Consider the following 18,743-nt stretch of genomic DNA (forward strand, 5'->3'; position numbering starts at 1 on the left):
ACCTGAGCAAAAATCAAGAATCCAGGGGCTCCTGGGTGCCTCAGTCTGTAAGCCTCTGACTTCGGCTCAGGTCATGATCTCGCAGTTTGTGAGTTTGAGCCCTGTATCGGGCTCTGTGCTGACAGCTCTGAACCTGGAGCCTGCTTCAGATTCTGTGTCACCCTCTCTCTGCCCCTCCCCCAGTCACACTCTGTCTCTCTCTCACACAAATAAATAAACATTAAAAAAAAAAAATTTTTTTAAAGAATCCAATGTTCAACTGACTGAGCTACCCAGGAGCCCCAATAATCGGTGGCTATTCTTAAACCAAATGAGTGTTTGTTGGGATCTGAGTGAGGATGAAGAAGGGGGCATTTTGAGGAGCAAGTGGAATCCCTGCTGCAGGGTGGAACATACTATGCCAGGAGTGTGGTCCTATTTGTACTTCCTGCCTCAAAACAAAGAAGACCTCTGGGAAATGCTCTCTTTAAAGAGTGATCGACTGCTAGAGATAGAACTGCTTTTCACAAAGAATCCTGGTGTGGAGGAATCCTGTGGAGGAATCCTGGCCCAAGAAAAGCTTTACATATAATATCTTATTCAATGCCAAAAAGCCCCTATTTCTAGAATTAGGGATAAAGGCAAGTGGAGATTTTACTATGGGATATTTAGCCCCAATTCCAAAAGTCTTGATGATAAACAAAAGGCAATGAGAGGATATTCTTTAGTAGACTATGAGGGGTTTACAGAAAAGACCTACAAACTGACACACACAAACCAACACACACACACACACACACACACACACACACACACAGAGGGACTGAGGTCACCCCCTGGAAAGAAGATACATAACAGAGAAGCAACAGCAATAAATTGCTAGACAAATGTTTGGAGAGGAATACCTAGCACTTAAGAGAGTTGTTTGGATTCAATCATACACATAAAATGAACACAAAACTTTCCCATCAGGAGTCTCATTGTCCACTTGTGCTGAAGAGAAGTAGCTTATCATGGGGCATCTTAAGATGCTTTGCAGATGAGTAACATAAGCCAACTGTTGAACAAACACCAGGAAAGTAGTACTTGGCTCTCAGAAAAGTAATTCTGATGTGGGCTGATGGAAGCAAGCAAGTGATGGTTGCAAAGACACCTTGCTAGGGAGTGTCCTGAGGAGGACACAGTTAAGGGAAGAGAGACTGGCATGACATCCCTGTAAGGCCCTTTGCAACCTACTTAACAACAGGAAAAGAAAGTTCACTTGCATCTCCTCTTGGATTAAAATAAAGCATGGCCAGTTACAACAGAGCGAACCCCAAGAACGATCCTATCAGATCCTTTCTCTTTCAACTCTACAGGTTTGGGCTTATTGTGGCTTTGGTATACTTTCCCTTTAGTACAACACACTTTCCCTGCTCACATCCTTCTTCATCTCCAGACATCCTCCATATTCCATTAGGATCCATCTCTACGGAGACTCCTCTCACTCTTTGAAGCATATTGGTGTTTTCTCTATAGAATTTTCTTCTATTTCTATTACAGAAGTTGTGGTGTAACATTTTTATTTTTTACCTGCATATAAAAAAATCACACACATACCTCACATATATTCATGTGCTCAAATCCTAGCCCAATATGTGCTCAATAATTCTTGTTGATGCTTCAGTACCAGTGAGTGTGACTCCCCCTGACTCCCTGGCAGCCTCCACTGAGAGTGCCCAAGTTGTCACTGGTAACCCTTCTTGCTGGCCAGGAGATTAGCACTACCTCTTTCCCCTCCATGTTCTCAAAGATTCTTGAAGCAACATCCCTATCTATGGTCTTCAGTATTCTTAGATAGTGAGGCTTGGGTTCAGTGGAGCTGAGATTGCTCAGGGAGAGAGGCAGAAGAACTACTTGGGTATCTCTAATAAAATAAACACCATGAGACCACACGGATGGACCATAGTATTTGAAAAACTATTATCCTCAGGCTCAAATGACTCCTATGGCTATGAGACCATTTGTAACTTGGTTCCTGCTGAATCCTCTGGTTTCTCCCCTCATATTCCCCTTCTCATGGTTCACTTCTGTTGAACTACTTGAAGACCCACCAACTCACCATGATTTTTCTGCCCCTCATTTGTCCTGCAAACTCTTGCCTATTAAACAGAAAGCATCATCTCCATTTCTCAAATGAGAAAACTGAAACTCATGGGCATTGATTGATTCATCCAAGGTCACACAGTGGAAGATGTGGATTTGATCTCAATTTGTCTGACTCCCAACTTTATCTTCTCTCCTTTAGGTCAAGCAATTTCTCCTAATTAACAGAAGCATTCAGGTTGTTCTCCATTGCTGGTAATATCACGAAAGGTATAAAAATAGAACACTCTCTAGATCATTGTATCTCTGTAATTTGTGTAACATTTGTGATACACGTGCCAAGGCAATTTAGAAATAGAATCTTAGTAAGTTTCTCTGTCCAAAGTTCTCTAATTTTATGATACATCTAATCCACTTTGGGCACTAAGTAAATATATAGTCTTTGGCCAAGATCTCACTCTAAAATTGTGGATTTAGTAAATGTAAAATAAGACCTAAGAATTAACATTAAGAGCTTTTTGAAAAATAATTTTCCAAATGCTTTTTTGTGTGCAAGACATTTACTACCATGAAACTTCATACCTCCGAATGGAAGTAAATATGTTTGATGGCAAAAACTTATATTAAGATTCTGTAGTTACTTGATATTAGTCTGAGATGAGTTGATGATATAATATCAACACAAGATTGCTGATAGAATGGGGTGTTTCTTTTATACTTCTCAATCAATATCTCTGAATATATGCAGATTTCCCTGGGTGTTCTTCTCACTGACTCTAAATCCACAATTCTGTGACTCACGATATACAAGTTTGACTGCTTGGATGTGCAGTTCCAGAGGTTAGTCATCAGCATTTCATGATACCTAGTAGATTATATCATGGAATTTTGATGATGTTTGCAGTTGCTAGAGCTGAAAAACCCTCCCAAGAATCAGAAACATGTTTTAAAAACCTGTTCCCAGCTTTCTTGTTGTAACTCAGTCATAATTGCCAAAACATATGCACTACTCACTGACTACAAACTGAAAACTTATTCTTAAAATCCCCGATAGTAGAATTAAAAAAAAAAAAAAACATTGCTTGAGATGAAGTGATGAGGAAGTAGATACAACAAATACTGATTATTTTTCAAGAAGGTGCAATGAAATAGAATTTATATGGAATTAACTGTAAGACATCAAGTCTAAACAAGGCTGTAAAAATTAAGGTGGTAAAATTTCTGAAAAATGGGGCTTTAAGTAAGTTTAATGTAAAATATTTATTAAGCATATATGGGTTCTTAGGCAATCCTAGGAAAGCAGAGGGCAGACATGCTCCCCTATTTTATTTTATTTTATTTTATTTTATTTTATTTTATTTACTTATAATTTACATCCAAGTTAGTTGGCATATAGTGCAATAATGATTTCAGGAGTAGATTCCAGTGATTCATCCCCTATGTATAACACCCAGTGCTCATCCCAACAAGTGTCTTCTTTAATACCCCTTACCCTTATAGCCCTTCCCCCACCCCCAACCCCTCCAGCAATCCTCAGTTTGTTCTCCATATTTAAGTCTCTTATGTTTTGTCCCCTCCCTGTTTTTATATTCTTTTTGCTTCCCTTCCTTATGTTCATCTGTTTTGTATCTTAAATTCCTCATATGAGTGAAGTCATATGATAACTGTCTTTCTCTGACTGACTAGTTTCACTTAGCATAATACCCTCTAGTTCCATCCATGTGGTTGCAAATGGCAAGATTTCATTCTTTTTAATTGCCAAGTAATATGCCATTGTATAAATATACCACATCTTCTTTATCCATTCATCCGTCGATGGACATTTCATGCTCCCTAGTTTTAAGCAGCTTTTTCTCAGGAAACTCTAGAGTACCATTCATACAAGTTCTTATGGCCACACCCAAGTTCCTATGGCCTCACTCTTTTGCTTCCAATACATAGGTCTTTGACCTTAGTAAGCCTCTAGATTCCTATACCCTGCATTTCTTCAGAATTAATCATTTAGGGGATCTACTCCTCACTTTCTTCCCTTCCCAGAACATACTCCATAGTATATTTCTTTGGATACTCTTGACAATATTCACCTTCATCTTATTCACAAATTTACCAAGAATCGTTGATTTTCAAATTTGTTGACTTTTCAGTATTTACCATCATCCTTTTAGATCTGTTGACAAAGTTTGAGACACACGCTTTTCCTCTTAAACAACTCCCTTTTGTTTTCATTCATTTATTACTTAAAATATATTTACTGAGCATTATCATGTACCAGATTCCAGAAATACAATTTTGATGTAAAGAACAGCATGGTTCCTCTTCCCATGAATATAACAGTCTAGTGGTGAGGACAGAGAATAACAATCACAAAAACACATGTAACCTTGCAACTATGATAACTGCAAAGGAGACGGATAAGGTCTTGACATTTGTTCCCCTTTACTCTAAAAGCCATTGAAAGTTTTTAAAAGAGATTGTTATGTTTAGGCTTGCTCTTGGAAATACCTTTTTTCCAGCAATAGTGTAGTAAACAGATTAGAGGTTAGCCGGAATGGGATGTGGATCCGTTAGAAAGTTACAATAGTAATCCAGGTGAGGCACCATAATCGCTCGGCTGGGACAGTGGTAGAGTCAAGATGGAGAGAAGAGAATGAATCTGAGAGATATTTCCGTAGTAAAACCAGCAGAACTTGGTGATAGATTGGAAATGGAAGGGTAAGAAGAAAAAGTTGCTGATACCTCTCAGGCTTCTGTCTTGTACAACCAGATAGATGGTGGTTTTACTGGCTGGTCAGAGTGAAGGGAACCTGCAAACTGGTGCAGCCACTGTGAGAAACATTATGAAGATTCCTCAAAAAAATTAAAAATAGAACTACCCAAATCATACTACTGGGTGTTTACCCCCAAAATATGAAAATACTAATTCAAACGGACATATGTACCCCTATGTTTATTACAGCATTATTTATAATAGCCAAATTATGGAAGCAGCCCAAGTGTCCATCAATAGATGAATGGATAAAGAGGTGATATACATATGTATATATACATACGTACACACAATGGAATATTATTCAGCCGTAGAAGAATGAAATCTTGCCATTTGCAGTAACATGGATGGATCTGGAGAGTATAATGCTAAGTGAAATAAGTCAGTCAGAAAAACACAAATACTACATGATTTCACTCATAAGTGGAATTTAAGCAACAAACCAAATGAACAAAGGGACAAAAAAGAGACCAAAAAAAAAGAGACTCTGAAACACAGAAAACAGAGAGTTACCAGAGGGGACAAGAGGTGGAAGGGGAAGGGGGTGCAACAGGTGAAGGAGATTAAAAGTACACTTGATGAGCACTGAGTAATATCTGGAATTGTTGAATCACTATATTGTACACCTGAAACTAATATAACACTGCATGTTAACTATACTGGAATTAAAACAAAACAAAACAAAACAAGGTGAAGGGACCCTTTCTGAGAGGGAGAATGTAAGTTTTCAACACTCTGAGCTGTATCTGAAATTTCCAAAGGACATGTCAAGTAGACATTTGGATATATAGGTCTGGAGTTGAAGAATAAAGGTCTAGACTGAATAAGTCTATGGGTAGATTTATTGCATAAAATCCAATCTATGGGAAGAAGGATACAAGACCAAGCTTCATGAAATAATGCATCGAATGGGTGGTTGGAGAAGAATATGCCTGCAAACAAACAGAAAAGCAAGAACTAGAGAGTTGGGAGATCAATCAGGAAAATGTTGGTGCTCTACTTTTGTCTTCAGCACTGTTCTGGAAACTACTCATCTTAAAATTCTTCCTGTGATTTAAATTACATTGGATTGAACGAGTTTGACCACTTCTTTGAAGCACCTTTTCTATCTCTTTGCTAACTCTTCTTCCCCTTTACCAAGCAAAGAAAGTTTTCTCTTCAGATATTTTCATATCATTCTCTTCATCCTCTCCCTAAGTGATTCTACCACTTACACAATTTTGTTGTCATCTTGAAACTGACAACTTTCACATGTATCTCTCTAAACATTATCTGTCCATCTGCCTTCAAATGGACACTTAATATTGTCTCTTCTATTTCTAAAAGGTCAATTACAAAGCTTCAAATATCTTCACCTTTTATTATAAAATAAAGGCCTGCTGATGATAAAATATAGAAATGGATCAGAAGAGTATAAAATTAAGCATGCAATTTCTTCTCTAATAAACAGATTTTTGTAATTCCAGACAATTTCTATGCATATAAAGAAATGAATATACACAACACATATTTTTACACAAGAGGTGTGCACAGCCATTGGTTTTTAAATTTACTGTACTGCATCTTGGTTTTTAAATTTACTGTAACTTAGATCTCTTTTCATATCAGTATATTTAAATTGGTCTCATTTTTTAAAATTCCACTATATAAATGTACCCTAATTCATTTAACAAACTGTGCCCTGATAGACATTAAGGTTGCTACCAGTTTTTCACTATTACAATAATGCAATGAACATCCTTGTATGGGTATTTTTTATCAGTGTATCTGGGGCTAACTTCTGAGAATGGAAATTGTTGCATCAAACTGTATGTATAGATTTTTGTTATTGTCAAATTACCTTCCTAAAACATTCTACCAACTTGCACTTCCACTTTTGGTCAAGACGATGATTTCATATTTTTCTACTTCCTCTCCAATAATGGGTATTATCCAATTTTTTGTTATCAAATTCTAATCTGATTGGTGAAATAGTTTTCTCTTTTTTTTGTTGTTATTGTTATTTATATATCCAAATTTTTTAAGTAGATTTCATGCCCACTGAAGAGCCCAACTCAGGACTTGAACTCAACCACCCTGAAATCAAGACCTGAGCTGAGGCCAAGAGTCAGAGATGCTTAACCACCTGAGCCACTCAGGGAGTCCCTATATATTCAGTTCTCACTAAAGTTGGGCGTCTGTTTTTCGGCCTATTAATTTTGTAGAATTGTCAAATTCTACAAAAAAAGAAATTAGGGGTTTCATTATCATAAGGCGTCTTTCTGTAAAAAACAAGGTATATCTTTGTATTGATTCATGTTTTCTTCATGTTCCTTATGAAATCTTTAATATTTTTATCATGCAGGTTCTATACATTTCTGTTCTGCTTCATGACGAGGTAGTTTACATTTATGCTCACTACTACAAACTATTAGATTTATTTTATTATATTTCCTAGTTGATAATTATTTAGATTACCCATTTATATTTCTTTCATTATAATCCCTAACTCAAATTATTTACATTACTGAATTTTATTAATTAGGTGCTCGGCCCACTTAATAAATTTTCAAGTTGTTTGCAGTATATTTTTAACTGATATTCTTGGAATTCTCATGTGAATGAGAATTTATGATACATGAATAATCATAATTTTAAGTTGTATCCAATATTTTTATTTGACCATTCATTCCAGAAATAAGTCATATAATAGTGGGATCCTTTTCCTGAATTAAAAAAAAATGTGCTTACCATTTTGACACTGAGCAGAGTGGTAGATTTTTGGATAATATATAATTTTTATCAAATTAGTGACTGTTTTATTTCTTCATATTCATTCTTTCATTTAAAAAGAAGTGATGAATTAAATCAAGCTTTTTAAAGCATTTGTAGAAGCTTTTTTTTTTTTTAATTTGAGCTATTACAATGGTTAGACACTGCCATAGGTCTGTCTAATATTGAACTACCTTATAGCTCTAGGGAGACTTTCAACCAGTCACAATTTTTTAACCTGCTCCCCAAATCCATTTGTCAATATATCATTTCCAACTTCAGCAATTGTATTAATGAATAAGATTGTTCCCTTTGGTTTGTTATTATTGTTGCTTTTTGTTTTTGTTGTCTTTGTCTGATTTATTTTCAGAATTATATCTTTATAATCTGCCAATGACTAACGTTATAAATGAAAATCTCTTAGTTCTATTTCCCCTGCCTTTTTTCCCTTAGAGCATGCTATGCTATTTGGATTTGATTAAAAAAGGTTCTTGACAATGACTGAATTTTCATGACAAATATTCTTTATGATATTTAATTATTGTTTTTTTTAATTATGTCAATTAAACTATATTTCATCAAAAATTTATAACGCTATTCCTAATTTTTTGTTTTGTATACACTGGTGGTAAAACTATTTATAAAAATAGACATCAGGGGCACTGGGTGGCTTACTCAGCACAACTTCAGCTCAGGTCATGATCTCGTGATTCGTGACTTCGGCCCTGTTTCAGGCTCTGTGCTGACAGCTTGGAGTCTGGAGCCTGCTTTGGATCCTGTCTCTCCCTCTCTTCTGCCCTTCCCTCACTCATGCGTTGTCTTTCTCTCTCTCCCTCTCTCTCTCTCTCTCTCTCAAAAAAATAAATAAAATAAAATAAAATAAAATAAAATAAAATAAAATAAAATAAAACAAAATATTTAAAAAATAGACATTAAAAACACTATAATTTCTAGGGTTAAAATGCCCAAATCAAAATTTTTCAATTGTCCCATAAAAAAGTTCTTTATTGCTAATCATTATCATTGAACATTCTATGATTCAGAACAAAGAATCAAAAATTATGTTTAGTTTATGTCGCCTTATAATCTGATACAAGCCAGCATTATATTTTGTATATCATAACTGACATTTTTAAAGGTTCCAGGCCATTTTATTATAGAACATTCCCAAACTGACATTTTTCTGATTGGTTTCTCATTTAATGATTCAGGTTAAATATGTTGGACAAGAATACTATATAGGTGACATTATATATAGTTTTTATAGCATCATGCAAGGAGGCACACATTGTCAGTTTGTCCCATTACTGGAAATGATTAATTTGATCAGTTGGTGAAATGGTTTGATATTTTGAGATCATGTAAATGCCCAGTTTCCCAACAAATTTCCATTCAACAGTATTAACATTCATTGATGATCTTCACCTGAATCAGTTATTATTTTGCTGGGTACACTATTAAAATAATCTAATTCTACTTTACCCCCCCTATAGTTATTAGCTGGCAATCTTTCTAAAGAAGAACTTACTGTCCACCCCACTACCCTTTTGAGGAACACTATGGGCTCATGTATTCTTTTTTATTCAGAGCTCATTTGTAGCATTATTCTTTTTGATCCTTTTTGCATCAAACGCACAAACTATGGTTACATAGCAGAGGACTTTGTTATTAGTAGATATATATAGTCATGGTATTGTGTCATGATATACACAACTTACTTCCAAATTATTCAAAGCATATAAATACACAAACTATACAAAATATGCCTTCCAAAATGTATGTGTATATGAACAGAGAGCTAATGTGAAAAAAGCATTAGCAGATTTCAAATTTGGATGAAGGTTGAATTTTTTTAAACAGAAAAGGAACAGAACAAGACAGACAAAATGTTAAAAACTGCTTAGTTCTTACATCAAAATGTCAGGTTCCTTTTTCTTCCATTTCACCTAATATGAGAAGGAAGTGTTTCCCTCCAGTCCCCATCCCCCTATTGCTTCACCATCATCCAACCTGTCTGCTGGTTTATTTTACTTTTGTCACACTTCTATATCCTTTTCCTTTCCTACTGAAACCAAACTATTTCAGGTTCATCACTTAAACTATTATGGTGGCCTCCAAATTCATCTTTCTCTGGTGTCTCTTCTCTATCCATTCCAACAGTTCCAGGACAAATTCCCAAAGCAGGTATGACTTTGGTCCATACCTTGCTCAAAGCCCACAGTAGTTCTTTGCCATAGAAGATCATCCAAATACCTGAGCAGGGCATTTAAAGTCTTCCACATTCTGTTAACACATCAGCCCTGCTACCTCTCACAAATAGTCCACATAGGTCCAATTTTATTCCATTTTGGCCGGAAAAATGCATGTTCCCCTCTACTTTCTTTCCCAGCTACGTCTCCATTTGTTGAGAATGTATTCAACCGAAAATTTCAAATTATACCTCTTCCATGACGAGTTCTCCAATTCCCTTAATGTAGAAATTATCTCCTTTTTTTCAGGGCTCATAAAATGCTACAGACCTTTCCTACAGCACATACATTAATGTGTCTCGTCATAGAGACAAGACAAGCCCCATCACTCCTTTTGAGATCCAGTCAAAGTTATAGCCTTCTTAAAGATAGAAAGTTCTATTACCTATTTTCATCTCTCCTGACAGCCAGCATAGCACCTAGTAGGCCTCAAGAAATATTGGTAGAATTGAATTTTGGAAACTACAGTCACCAGAAGTTTCTGAAAATGACAAAGTAAACTTTTAATGTACTCATAGACTGTATACACACCCCTAAATGGAAAATACTCTAGACAAATTTCAATCAGTATATTATCCTGAAACATATTAATACCACTCTCATCAAAAGCAGGATCTTCAAAAATGAAAAGCAATGGTGGAAAATGTTAAGAATGTGCAGAGTGACTGAACTTTGTTTACACCAAAAATAATAAATAACCTGGAGACATAAATTTGCTGCCAAGGGGTTCCAATATGAAGACATTTTTATCTAGAAGGAAATATGAATTTATGAGAGTTTTTTAAAAGAGGTGTGACATAAGGAGAACAATGTTTCAGAAACACTATTCTGGAAAATGAATGCATTATGTATTAAAAGGGCAAGTGCAGACATACCATTAGAAGTGTGGCACAGAATGCCACGTGAAGAGGGCCTTGAGAGGGCCTACAGCAGAAATGAAGACAGAAAGGCAACATTGAATCAAAAGGAGATATAAATTTGAAAATATAACATGAACTGAAAAGAAGAAATCAAGAATTTTAAAAATCAACTTTAGGGCCACCTGGGTGGCTCAGTCGGTTAGGCATCCGACTTCGGCTCAGGTCATGATCTCACAGTCCGTGAGTTCGAGCCCCACGTCGGGCTCTGTGCTGACAGCTCAGAGTCTGGAGCCCACTTCAGATTCTGTGTCTCCCTCTCTCTGACCCTCCCCCGTTCATGCTCTTCTCTATCTCAAAAATAAATAAAAATTTTAAAAAATAAATAAAAAAATAAATAAATAAATAAATAAAAATCAACTTTATTATGTCATACAGGTGTAGTCTTTAACATTGTAAGATTTCTCCAACATCATCTCCAACAAAACAGGGCTAAGGGTTCCCAATGTACCCCATGTTTGTTTCTATTTAGCAAGTCGGGGGAAAATCTGTTGTCTTTCCCATTCCAGCTAGCCTGGAGCCATGTGAGGGCAAGAACCATGGGATATTCATCTTTGTAACCCCAGTTCCTAGTATAGTCAAAGCATGTAGTAGAAAAAAAAAAATATATATATATATATATGCGTGTGTGTGTATATATGTGTGCGTGTGTATATATGCATGTGTGTGTGTGCGTGTGTGTGTGTGTGTGTCGTAGAACTGTACTGATGATAATTTACTGTAAGTAAAATGAAGGACTGAACTTGCACATGAAATCCAGTCCACAGGGGTGGTAGCCAATATATACAGGTATGTGAGTAAGAAAGCCTTCCAGAAGAGAGTAACAATAGTTCTATTTCAGTATGTTTGCAGCTACAGAGTAACCTCTGTAAGGCAAAGTTCAAAATGATTTTGAATGTTCCACAATGCCTAGCATAGCAATGAAAATGAAGTGGATGCACAATTAAAATTATTTTTTTAATTTTTTAATAATAGCTTAGTCTTTAACCACTGTTATTTTATCATAAAATATTTAAGTTTTAAGATACATCCCAAGGACCTCAAAATCATCTGATAGTTTTTTCCCTGTTCATGAACATTTTTTCTATATAGAGAAAAATACGTTAAGATGTGATGCTATCAAATTCTTATTCTAGAATTGACTAGAAAAAAATAAAATTAAGATTTTCCTTAAATCTGGTTTAAAAGAAAGGCAGAAGAGTTGGGCCATAGATTATTCTAGGCAATTAAACAGTCTTTCTGAAAACATAAAACTAAAAATATATTTCTATTATAAAGATGTATCTTTTCCTCGGTGATTAACTGCATTAAAGTTGGTGGTTACTTCCAGTCAGGATTTCTGCTCATACACTTTGAATCAACTTTGTGGATTCTCCTAAGACAACTAATTTATTAATGAGTCATATTTTGTATTACAAATTATAATTTGTTCACCTAGTGCAGGGGTCAGAAAACTTGTGTAAAAAGTCAGATAAGTAGTTATTTTCGGGTTTGCAGGCCACTCTGTCCTAACTACTCAACTCTGCTGCAACAGAGGAAAAGTAGCCACAGACAATACATAAGCAAGTAAGCAATTTTTTTCAATAAAATAAGAAAAAAGGCAGTGGGACCAATTTGGCCCATGGCTATAATTTGTCAACACCTACTTCAAACCATTATTTTAAATGTCACTATGAAAATTTTCAAATATACAGAAAATCAAAGAGAAAACCATATACTATTATTTAGATTTAACAATTAACATTTTGCCACATTCACCCTATGTTATTGCTAAATTACCGTAAGGAAAAAAAAAATTTTTTTTAACGTTTATTTATTTTTGAGACAGAGAGAGACAGAGCATGAACGGGGGAGGGGCAGAGAGAGAGGGAGACACAGAATCGGAAGCAGGCTCCAGGCTCTGAGCCATCAGCCCAGAGCCTGACGCGGGGCTCGAACTCACGGACCGAAAGATCGTGACCTGAGCTGAAGTCCGACGCTTAACCGACTGAGCCACCCAGGCGCCCCTAAGTTTATGTATTCGTTTTGTGTGTGAGAAAGAGAGAGTGCACAAGCTGTGGAGGGGCAGAGAGAGAGGGAGAGAAAATCCCAATCAGGCTCTGCACTGATAGCGTGGAGCCCAACTCGGGGCTGGAACTCACGAACCATGAGATCATGACCTCAGGCGAAATCCAGGGTTAGACACTTAACCGACTGTGCCACCTAGGCACCTGTACCATAAGGAAAATTTTTGTCACCAGTTTTGCCCATGCATAATTTAGCAGTGTCTTTAAAAATAAAGACATATTACTACATAACCTAATAAAATGTATAATAATTCCCTGTCTATATTTAAATTTTGCCAAATATCTCCAAAGTTATTTCTATAGCTGTTTTGTTCAAATCAGGGATCTAATGAAGGGTCAGACATTATATTTGGTTGTTACATATTAAAAGAAAAGTATCTTTTAATCTAAACAGCAGCCTCCAAGGGCACCTGGGTGGCTCAGTCAGTTAAGCATCCGACTCTTGGTTTCAGCTCAGGGCATGATCTCACAGTTCGTGGGTTCAAGCCCCACGTCAGGCTCTGTGCTGACAGTGCCAAGCCTGCTTGGGATTCTATGTCTTCCTCTTTCTCTGTTGCACGCTTTTTCTCTTAAAAACAAATAGCTTTAAAAAAAATAATAGCATGGGGCGCCTGGGTGGCGCAGTCGGTTAAGCGTCCGACTTCAGCCAGGTCACGATCTCGCGGTCCATGAGTTCGAGCCCCGCGTCAGGCTCTGGGCTGATGGCTCAGAGCCTGGAGCCTGTTTCCGATTCTGTGTCTCCCTCTCTCTCTGCCCCTCCCCCGTTCATGCTCTGTCTCTCTCTGTCCCAAAAAATAAATAAACGTTTAAAAAAAAAAAAAGAAAAAGAAAAAAAAATAATAATAGCAGCCTCCATCCCCCCAGACTTTCGTGTGACTTACTGAGAAATACTGTGATTTTAAAAAATGTGAACAAGATCTGAAATCAATACATCTCAAAGGAATATTAATATAGAGAAAAATACAAACATTTTTGTTTATAGTATCCTTAATATAGTTACCTCAATTTCTCTATTTTTAAGATTTATTTTATTTCCCTTATTTTTTTAAACAATTTGTGGAGCTGATTAGGGTAATTTGACACATATATGAAAGCAGAGTTCCACATATGACATCAAAGCATATTTCATAGGGTTTCTCTGAAATATATGAATCCATGCTATGGGTATTAGGTATATGAAGAGGGATAGAATGGTCAGTTACTTTAATTAGGCTTAAGACATTCTAGATTCATAGAATCCATCACCTTTAGTGAAAGATGCTGATTATTTTGTCTTTCAGGAAGACAAACTGTGAACAAATATACAAAGTAGGCACTTAAGAAGACATTCTAGAGTTTGCAGTGCCTCATGAGAGAGAGGAAAATCCCTTCCCAGGAGAACTTTGATCCCTGTCAGAAAAATCTGTCAGCTTCTCAGGGAAATTCCAAATATAGAAATTACCCCAAATTTCATGAAATTTCTAGAAACAAGAACTGTTGGTATATATGTGGTAACTCCCACACTAACCAATATTCTGATAGAAACAGGGTCTGGTGAGACCAGAAACCAACTTGTGTAGCAATGTTATGCGACAGTGTGATATGAAATCACAGATAAAGTGGCTGGAAGAAATAATTGAGAAAATGTGAATATAGAAATGGGAGGGGTTTGTGTTGACTGTGTTTTAGAGTATCTTAACTCATTGTCATCAAGAAATAGGATCACTAAGGAGGAAAAGGGACTGGGTAAACTCACATAACAAGAGTTCATAAAGGAAAGGGAAGCAAAAGGCATTAAATGGAAACTCAGAAAGCTAGAAGTCTCCCATATGAGAAAAGGAATATAGCAGATCTAATTAAAGGGAGTCAAATTTCTAAAGAACAAGCATTAAGGCTTAGGACGAGACAGAAGATAATAAAAGCAATGATGCTCTCACCTCTCTACACTGTGCAATATGTTAACCACTGGCCACATGTGGTTATTTAAACTTAAATTAGCTATTAAATGAAGTTAAAAATTCAGTCATATTAGCTACATCTCAAATGTTCAGTAGCCACAGATGGTTAGTGACTACTGCACTGGATAGCACAGATAGAGAACACTTCCTTCCATGTTTCAGAAAGTTCTATTAGACAACACCGTTCTAAGGAGATGAAGATAGTAGGAAAGAGGAAAAGGCAGGAATGTGAAGTGAAGAAGGAGGAATGATGATTCATAAACTCCCTTTCCTACTTGTGCTTAATGTCACTCGTTCTCATGGGACAGTCAGGATAGCCGCTGCTCTGCAACATTAAGGTTCTGTCACACCTCCTCTCCAGAGAGCTGCTGGAGAGATCGCTGCCGACAAAGGCTCTAGGTGCCTGGGACTCTGGGAGCAGGGCTTTGAGTTAGGGGTGGAGCCAGGGTTGGGCCTGGGGAAAGGGCATTCAATGGATGAAGAGGGCCTGTGCATAGCCTAGCACCATGCCCAAAATTCAAGGTGGATAAAACATTCACTTGCCACTGGAAAGGTGAAAGAGAAGATCCTCTCTCTCAACTCTGGTGCTCAGTGAGTTTTCAGTCATTCACAGTCATACAATCCTACTACTAATATCTTGCTCAGACTAAGTCATAGATCAACACTCACATTCTATCTTACTCCCCTAAGAGAAGTTTGGCCTGAGACTATTCCTCTTATTTCATTTATTCATAACGATCAATTCTTATCATTAACATTCTTATTCACTGAAACTACATACAGGCATTGCATTTCCTTCTCTCTAAGCTCCATGAGGAATGGCATGAAATTTCAAACCACCATTGAGGGACCTTCTTTGTCACACATCTGTAGTGAAATGACTGCATTTGGTAGAGCCTCGGACCCTCAGAGATATCCTCTCTGAGATACGCTTTGTGTCTTTTTGACCATAATCAACATCTTCTCAGCTGGATCTCTTGTTCCATCCACACTGCCATTTCAAGATTTCCCACCACTCACGATATGTATGCTATACACTGCCAGGTGAAGAGAGCATAACCCAAGAACACTTTCAGTGTTGCCCTGTGAGAGTCACTATTTTCATAAATTCCAGGGCTGCCTTCAGTCTCCCATTTGCATGTGTGGGCAGCCATTTCTTCAGTGTATTCCCCATGTTCTAATTGGCTCGCTATCCAGATTCTTGGCTCTGTGCTTGGGACTCGTCATTGACTTTTCACCCACCTCACCTGCAGAGCAGCTCTCTCTGGATTTTCATTAGCATTTCAGGCAGTGATCTTCATTTGTAAAACTATTGACAAGATTTTAATTGGTGGTCTTGGTTTTTACATTTAATCTGGCTTAGAGATATTTTAAATTTTGTTTTGCTACATTTGATAAGGGCAGAACCTTAAAAAGGGAAAAGTACTTGAGGAGAGAAGACACTCGGTTAGAGAGAAAAGAGAGGCTTCCTGGACTCCAGCTGTCTGCTTAAAGGGAACTGTGACATATGCAGAGGACCTTATAACAGTAAGTATCATAGTTTTGCTTGTTTGGATTAACACTTTTTAAAAAAATCCTCACTCTTAACATCAGCAAATTTTCTGTTTCTTTTACAATAACTTAAAAAAATGACTGAATATTTTCTAACATCCACTGAAATGGAAAGTTTATGATTTTTGACTCTGACCTGAAGGTTCTTAGTATTATTAGTCTGAACCAGATAATCCTTTTTGAATAATATCAGCATCCAGACTACACTTGCCTGTTTAAGAGAGAAGCTTAAACAGCTTATAAATAAAGCACAGGGAAAGCCCCTATCAAGTGTATAACTCTCCATATGTCTGATCATTTTAGATGCTTGACACTGAAAACCTTCATTAAAGAAGTGAATCTTCCAGCCCCACAGAGAGTTGCCTTTCAACTGGAAGAAGGGTGTGTCCCTAAGCTTTTACCTGGGAGCAATGATGATCTTGTCAAGCATTTCAGTGAGACCAGCCCAAGTTTTTAGGGTGGGGATCTAGACTGGTTATACGTACCTTCAGTTCTTCTCCCAGAGAAGGCAGAAACACCTCAAAGCCTGCATGTAAGAACATCTACTGAGAAATTATTTTAATCAGACACCAGCTGAGTGGGGGAAAGAAAAAGAACAGAGAAGAACAAACAAAACTCCCTTGGTCTTGGATGTAAGAGAACCCAGCTGCAATGGACTGGCACTTTGTTAGAACAGCTGCAGTGCTGTTCATTTTTCTGGTAAGTGGATTCTGTTAAAAAAAACCCTCATAATCATGCTCATTGTGAACAAGTGAGAACTTTTTTAGGAAGTGTTATTTAGTGTTATTTCTAACCTAAACCCATTAAAAGTTTATGTTAATGACAAGGTGATTTTATGAACTAGATTTTTAAATAGTGTTTCTCTCCTTAATTGAAGACTCGAGCATATTAATGCATCAGTGTCAACTCACCCTATCACATCTCTGATACTGAAGTCAGTGCTAAGTCATGCCGGGAAAATACTGAATTTGGGGAAGTCTCATCGCTGCTTGATAGCATTTGGTTGTTCAAATTCCTTTTTGCAGGGGGGCTCTTAAGCTAATATCACAGGTGTGTCCTGATTTTTACCCTAAACATTTTTCCATTCTTTGGGTAACTCTGCTGGCAAATTCACTATAAAAATAGGATACATATAAATTAAAAAGCATAGCAATTTGTGACTGGCCTCACAATCCAAACTGTCTCACTGGTTCCAGATATGTTTGGGATTCATATCACTAATATCAAAAGCCCCACACTGCTAAGCTATGATTTATTTAAAACATTTTTTAATGTCAAAACCATGACAATATGGGAGATTTGTAAATGATATAATAAGTGAAGGAATAGCTATAATTAAGGAGTGAGTATAATTATTATGATACTGGTTCTTACTACTGGAAAATCAGCAATGACTGTGATATGAAAGTTGTGTTTGATGGTCAGACAAATGTAATGAGATGTTTTATCACCGTCTCCCTTACACATCATTAATTTTCTCTTTTTAGAGATAATAAAGATAACACTGAGCTGCTGCATCCAATTTCACTTCTGTTGGGAATTTTAAAATCAAAGTCTTTCTCACAGGAAGGTTAATGTTACCCAAAGAGGCAAGTGCCAGGCAAATCACCCTCCAATTTGGCAGCATATAGTCCTGTGGGTCATATTTGTTTCTACTTGCTTAAGTTTTGAACTGGATTCTTGGGTTTCTACAATAACAAGTCAGACCTTTGATTCAAACATGCTGGTTGGTCTGAATTCAGTTTATTAAGTAAAAACGGTCATAGCAGTGGATTTGTTACGAATAAGCATCAATAAGCTGGTAGCTTTAGTTCCAAGCTGCCTTTCAAAGACTAGCCCTATTCCATGGAATTTTTAATGGATCTTTAGGATCAGTTAATATAATTTGGGGTGAGTAAGGATTAATGAGCACTTGTATAGGAGCATCTGTGTATTGCTGAGTAATCAAATGTTTTTATTTTTTGTTTATTTTTAAATTTTTGCTGGCGACTATTCATTTTTGAGAGACAGCGTGAGTGGGGGAGGGGCAGAGAGAGAGAGGGAGGCACAGAATCTGAAACAGGCTCCAGGCTCTGAGCTGTCAGCACAGAGCCCAATGTGGGGCTCAAACTCATGAACTCCGAGATCATGACCTGAGCCGAACTAAAATGCTTAACCGACTGATCCACTCAGGCGCCCCTCAAATATTTTTATTTTTAATTTCATTTAAATCTGGTCCATTAAGGCCTATTACAGTTTAATTTGATTAGTTTATTCAGATGCTTATGTGCTTTCATTTAATGCATAATATACCTTATTTCTTTATTTTTATGATTATTTCTAATTAATTACATCCTATGAAACTGCTTTAAACAGTCATTGTCTAATTAGTCATTCTTCAGTAAAATGTATCATTTTTTCAAAATCATGTATCCTCATTGACCTTTCTTCTTTGTAGAGAC

General features: G+C 36.7%; 2 protein-coding genes across 3 annotated transcripts in view; one reads left to right on the forward strand and one right to left on the reverse strand.

Moving 5' to 3' along the window:
- The window catches only part of DSC1 (desmocollin 1), a 349,862-nt gene that overhangs the window by 161,110 nt on the left and 170,009 nt on the right, over window positions 1–18,743 (reverse strand). The gene's annotated exons all lie outside the window — the stretch shown is intronic.
- Window positions 15,948–18,743, forward strand: part of DSG1 (desmoglein 1) — a 39,823-nt gene continuing 37,027 nt past the window's right edge. The window contains exons 1-2 of the mRNA XM_043558527.1: window positions 15,948–16,278; window positions 16,606–17,001. Of these exons, the coding sequence (XP_043414462.1) occupies window positions 16,954–17,001 (48 nt within the window). The 5' untranslated portion in view covers window positions 15,948–16,278; window positions 16,606–16,953. The remainder of the gene's footprint in view (window positions 16,279–16,605; window positions 17,002–18,743) is intronic.

This window comes from Prionailurus bengalensis, chromosome D3 (assembly GCF_016509475.1).
Source record: "Prionailurus bengalensis isolate Pbe53 chromosome D3, Fcat_Pben_1.1_paternal_pri, whole genome shotgun sequence".
In the NCBI taxonomy this organism is placed as follows: Eukaryota; Metazoa; Chordata; class Mammalia; order Carnivora; family Felidae; genus Prionailurus; species Prionailurus bengalensis.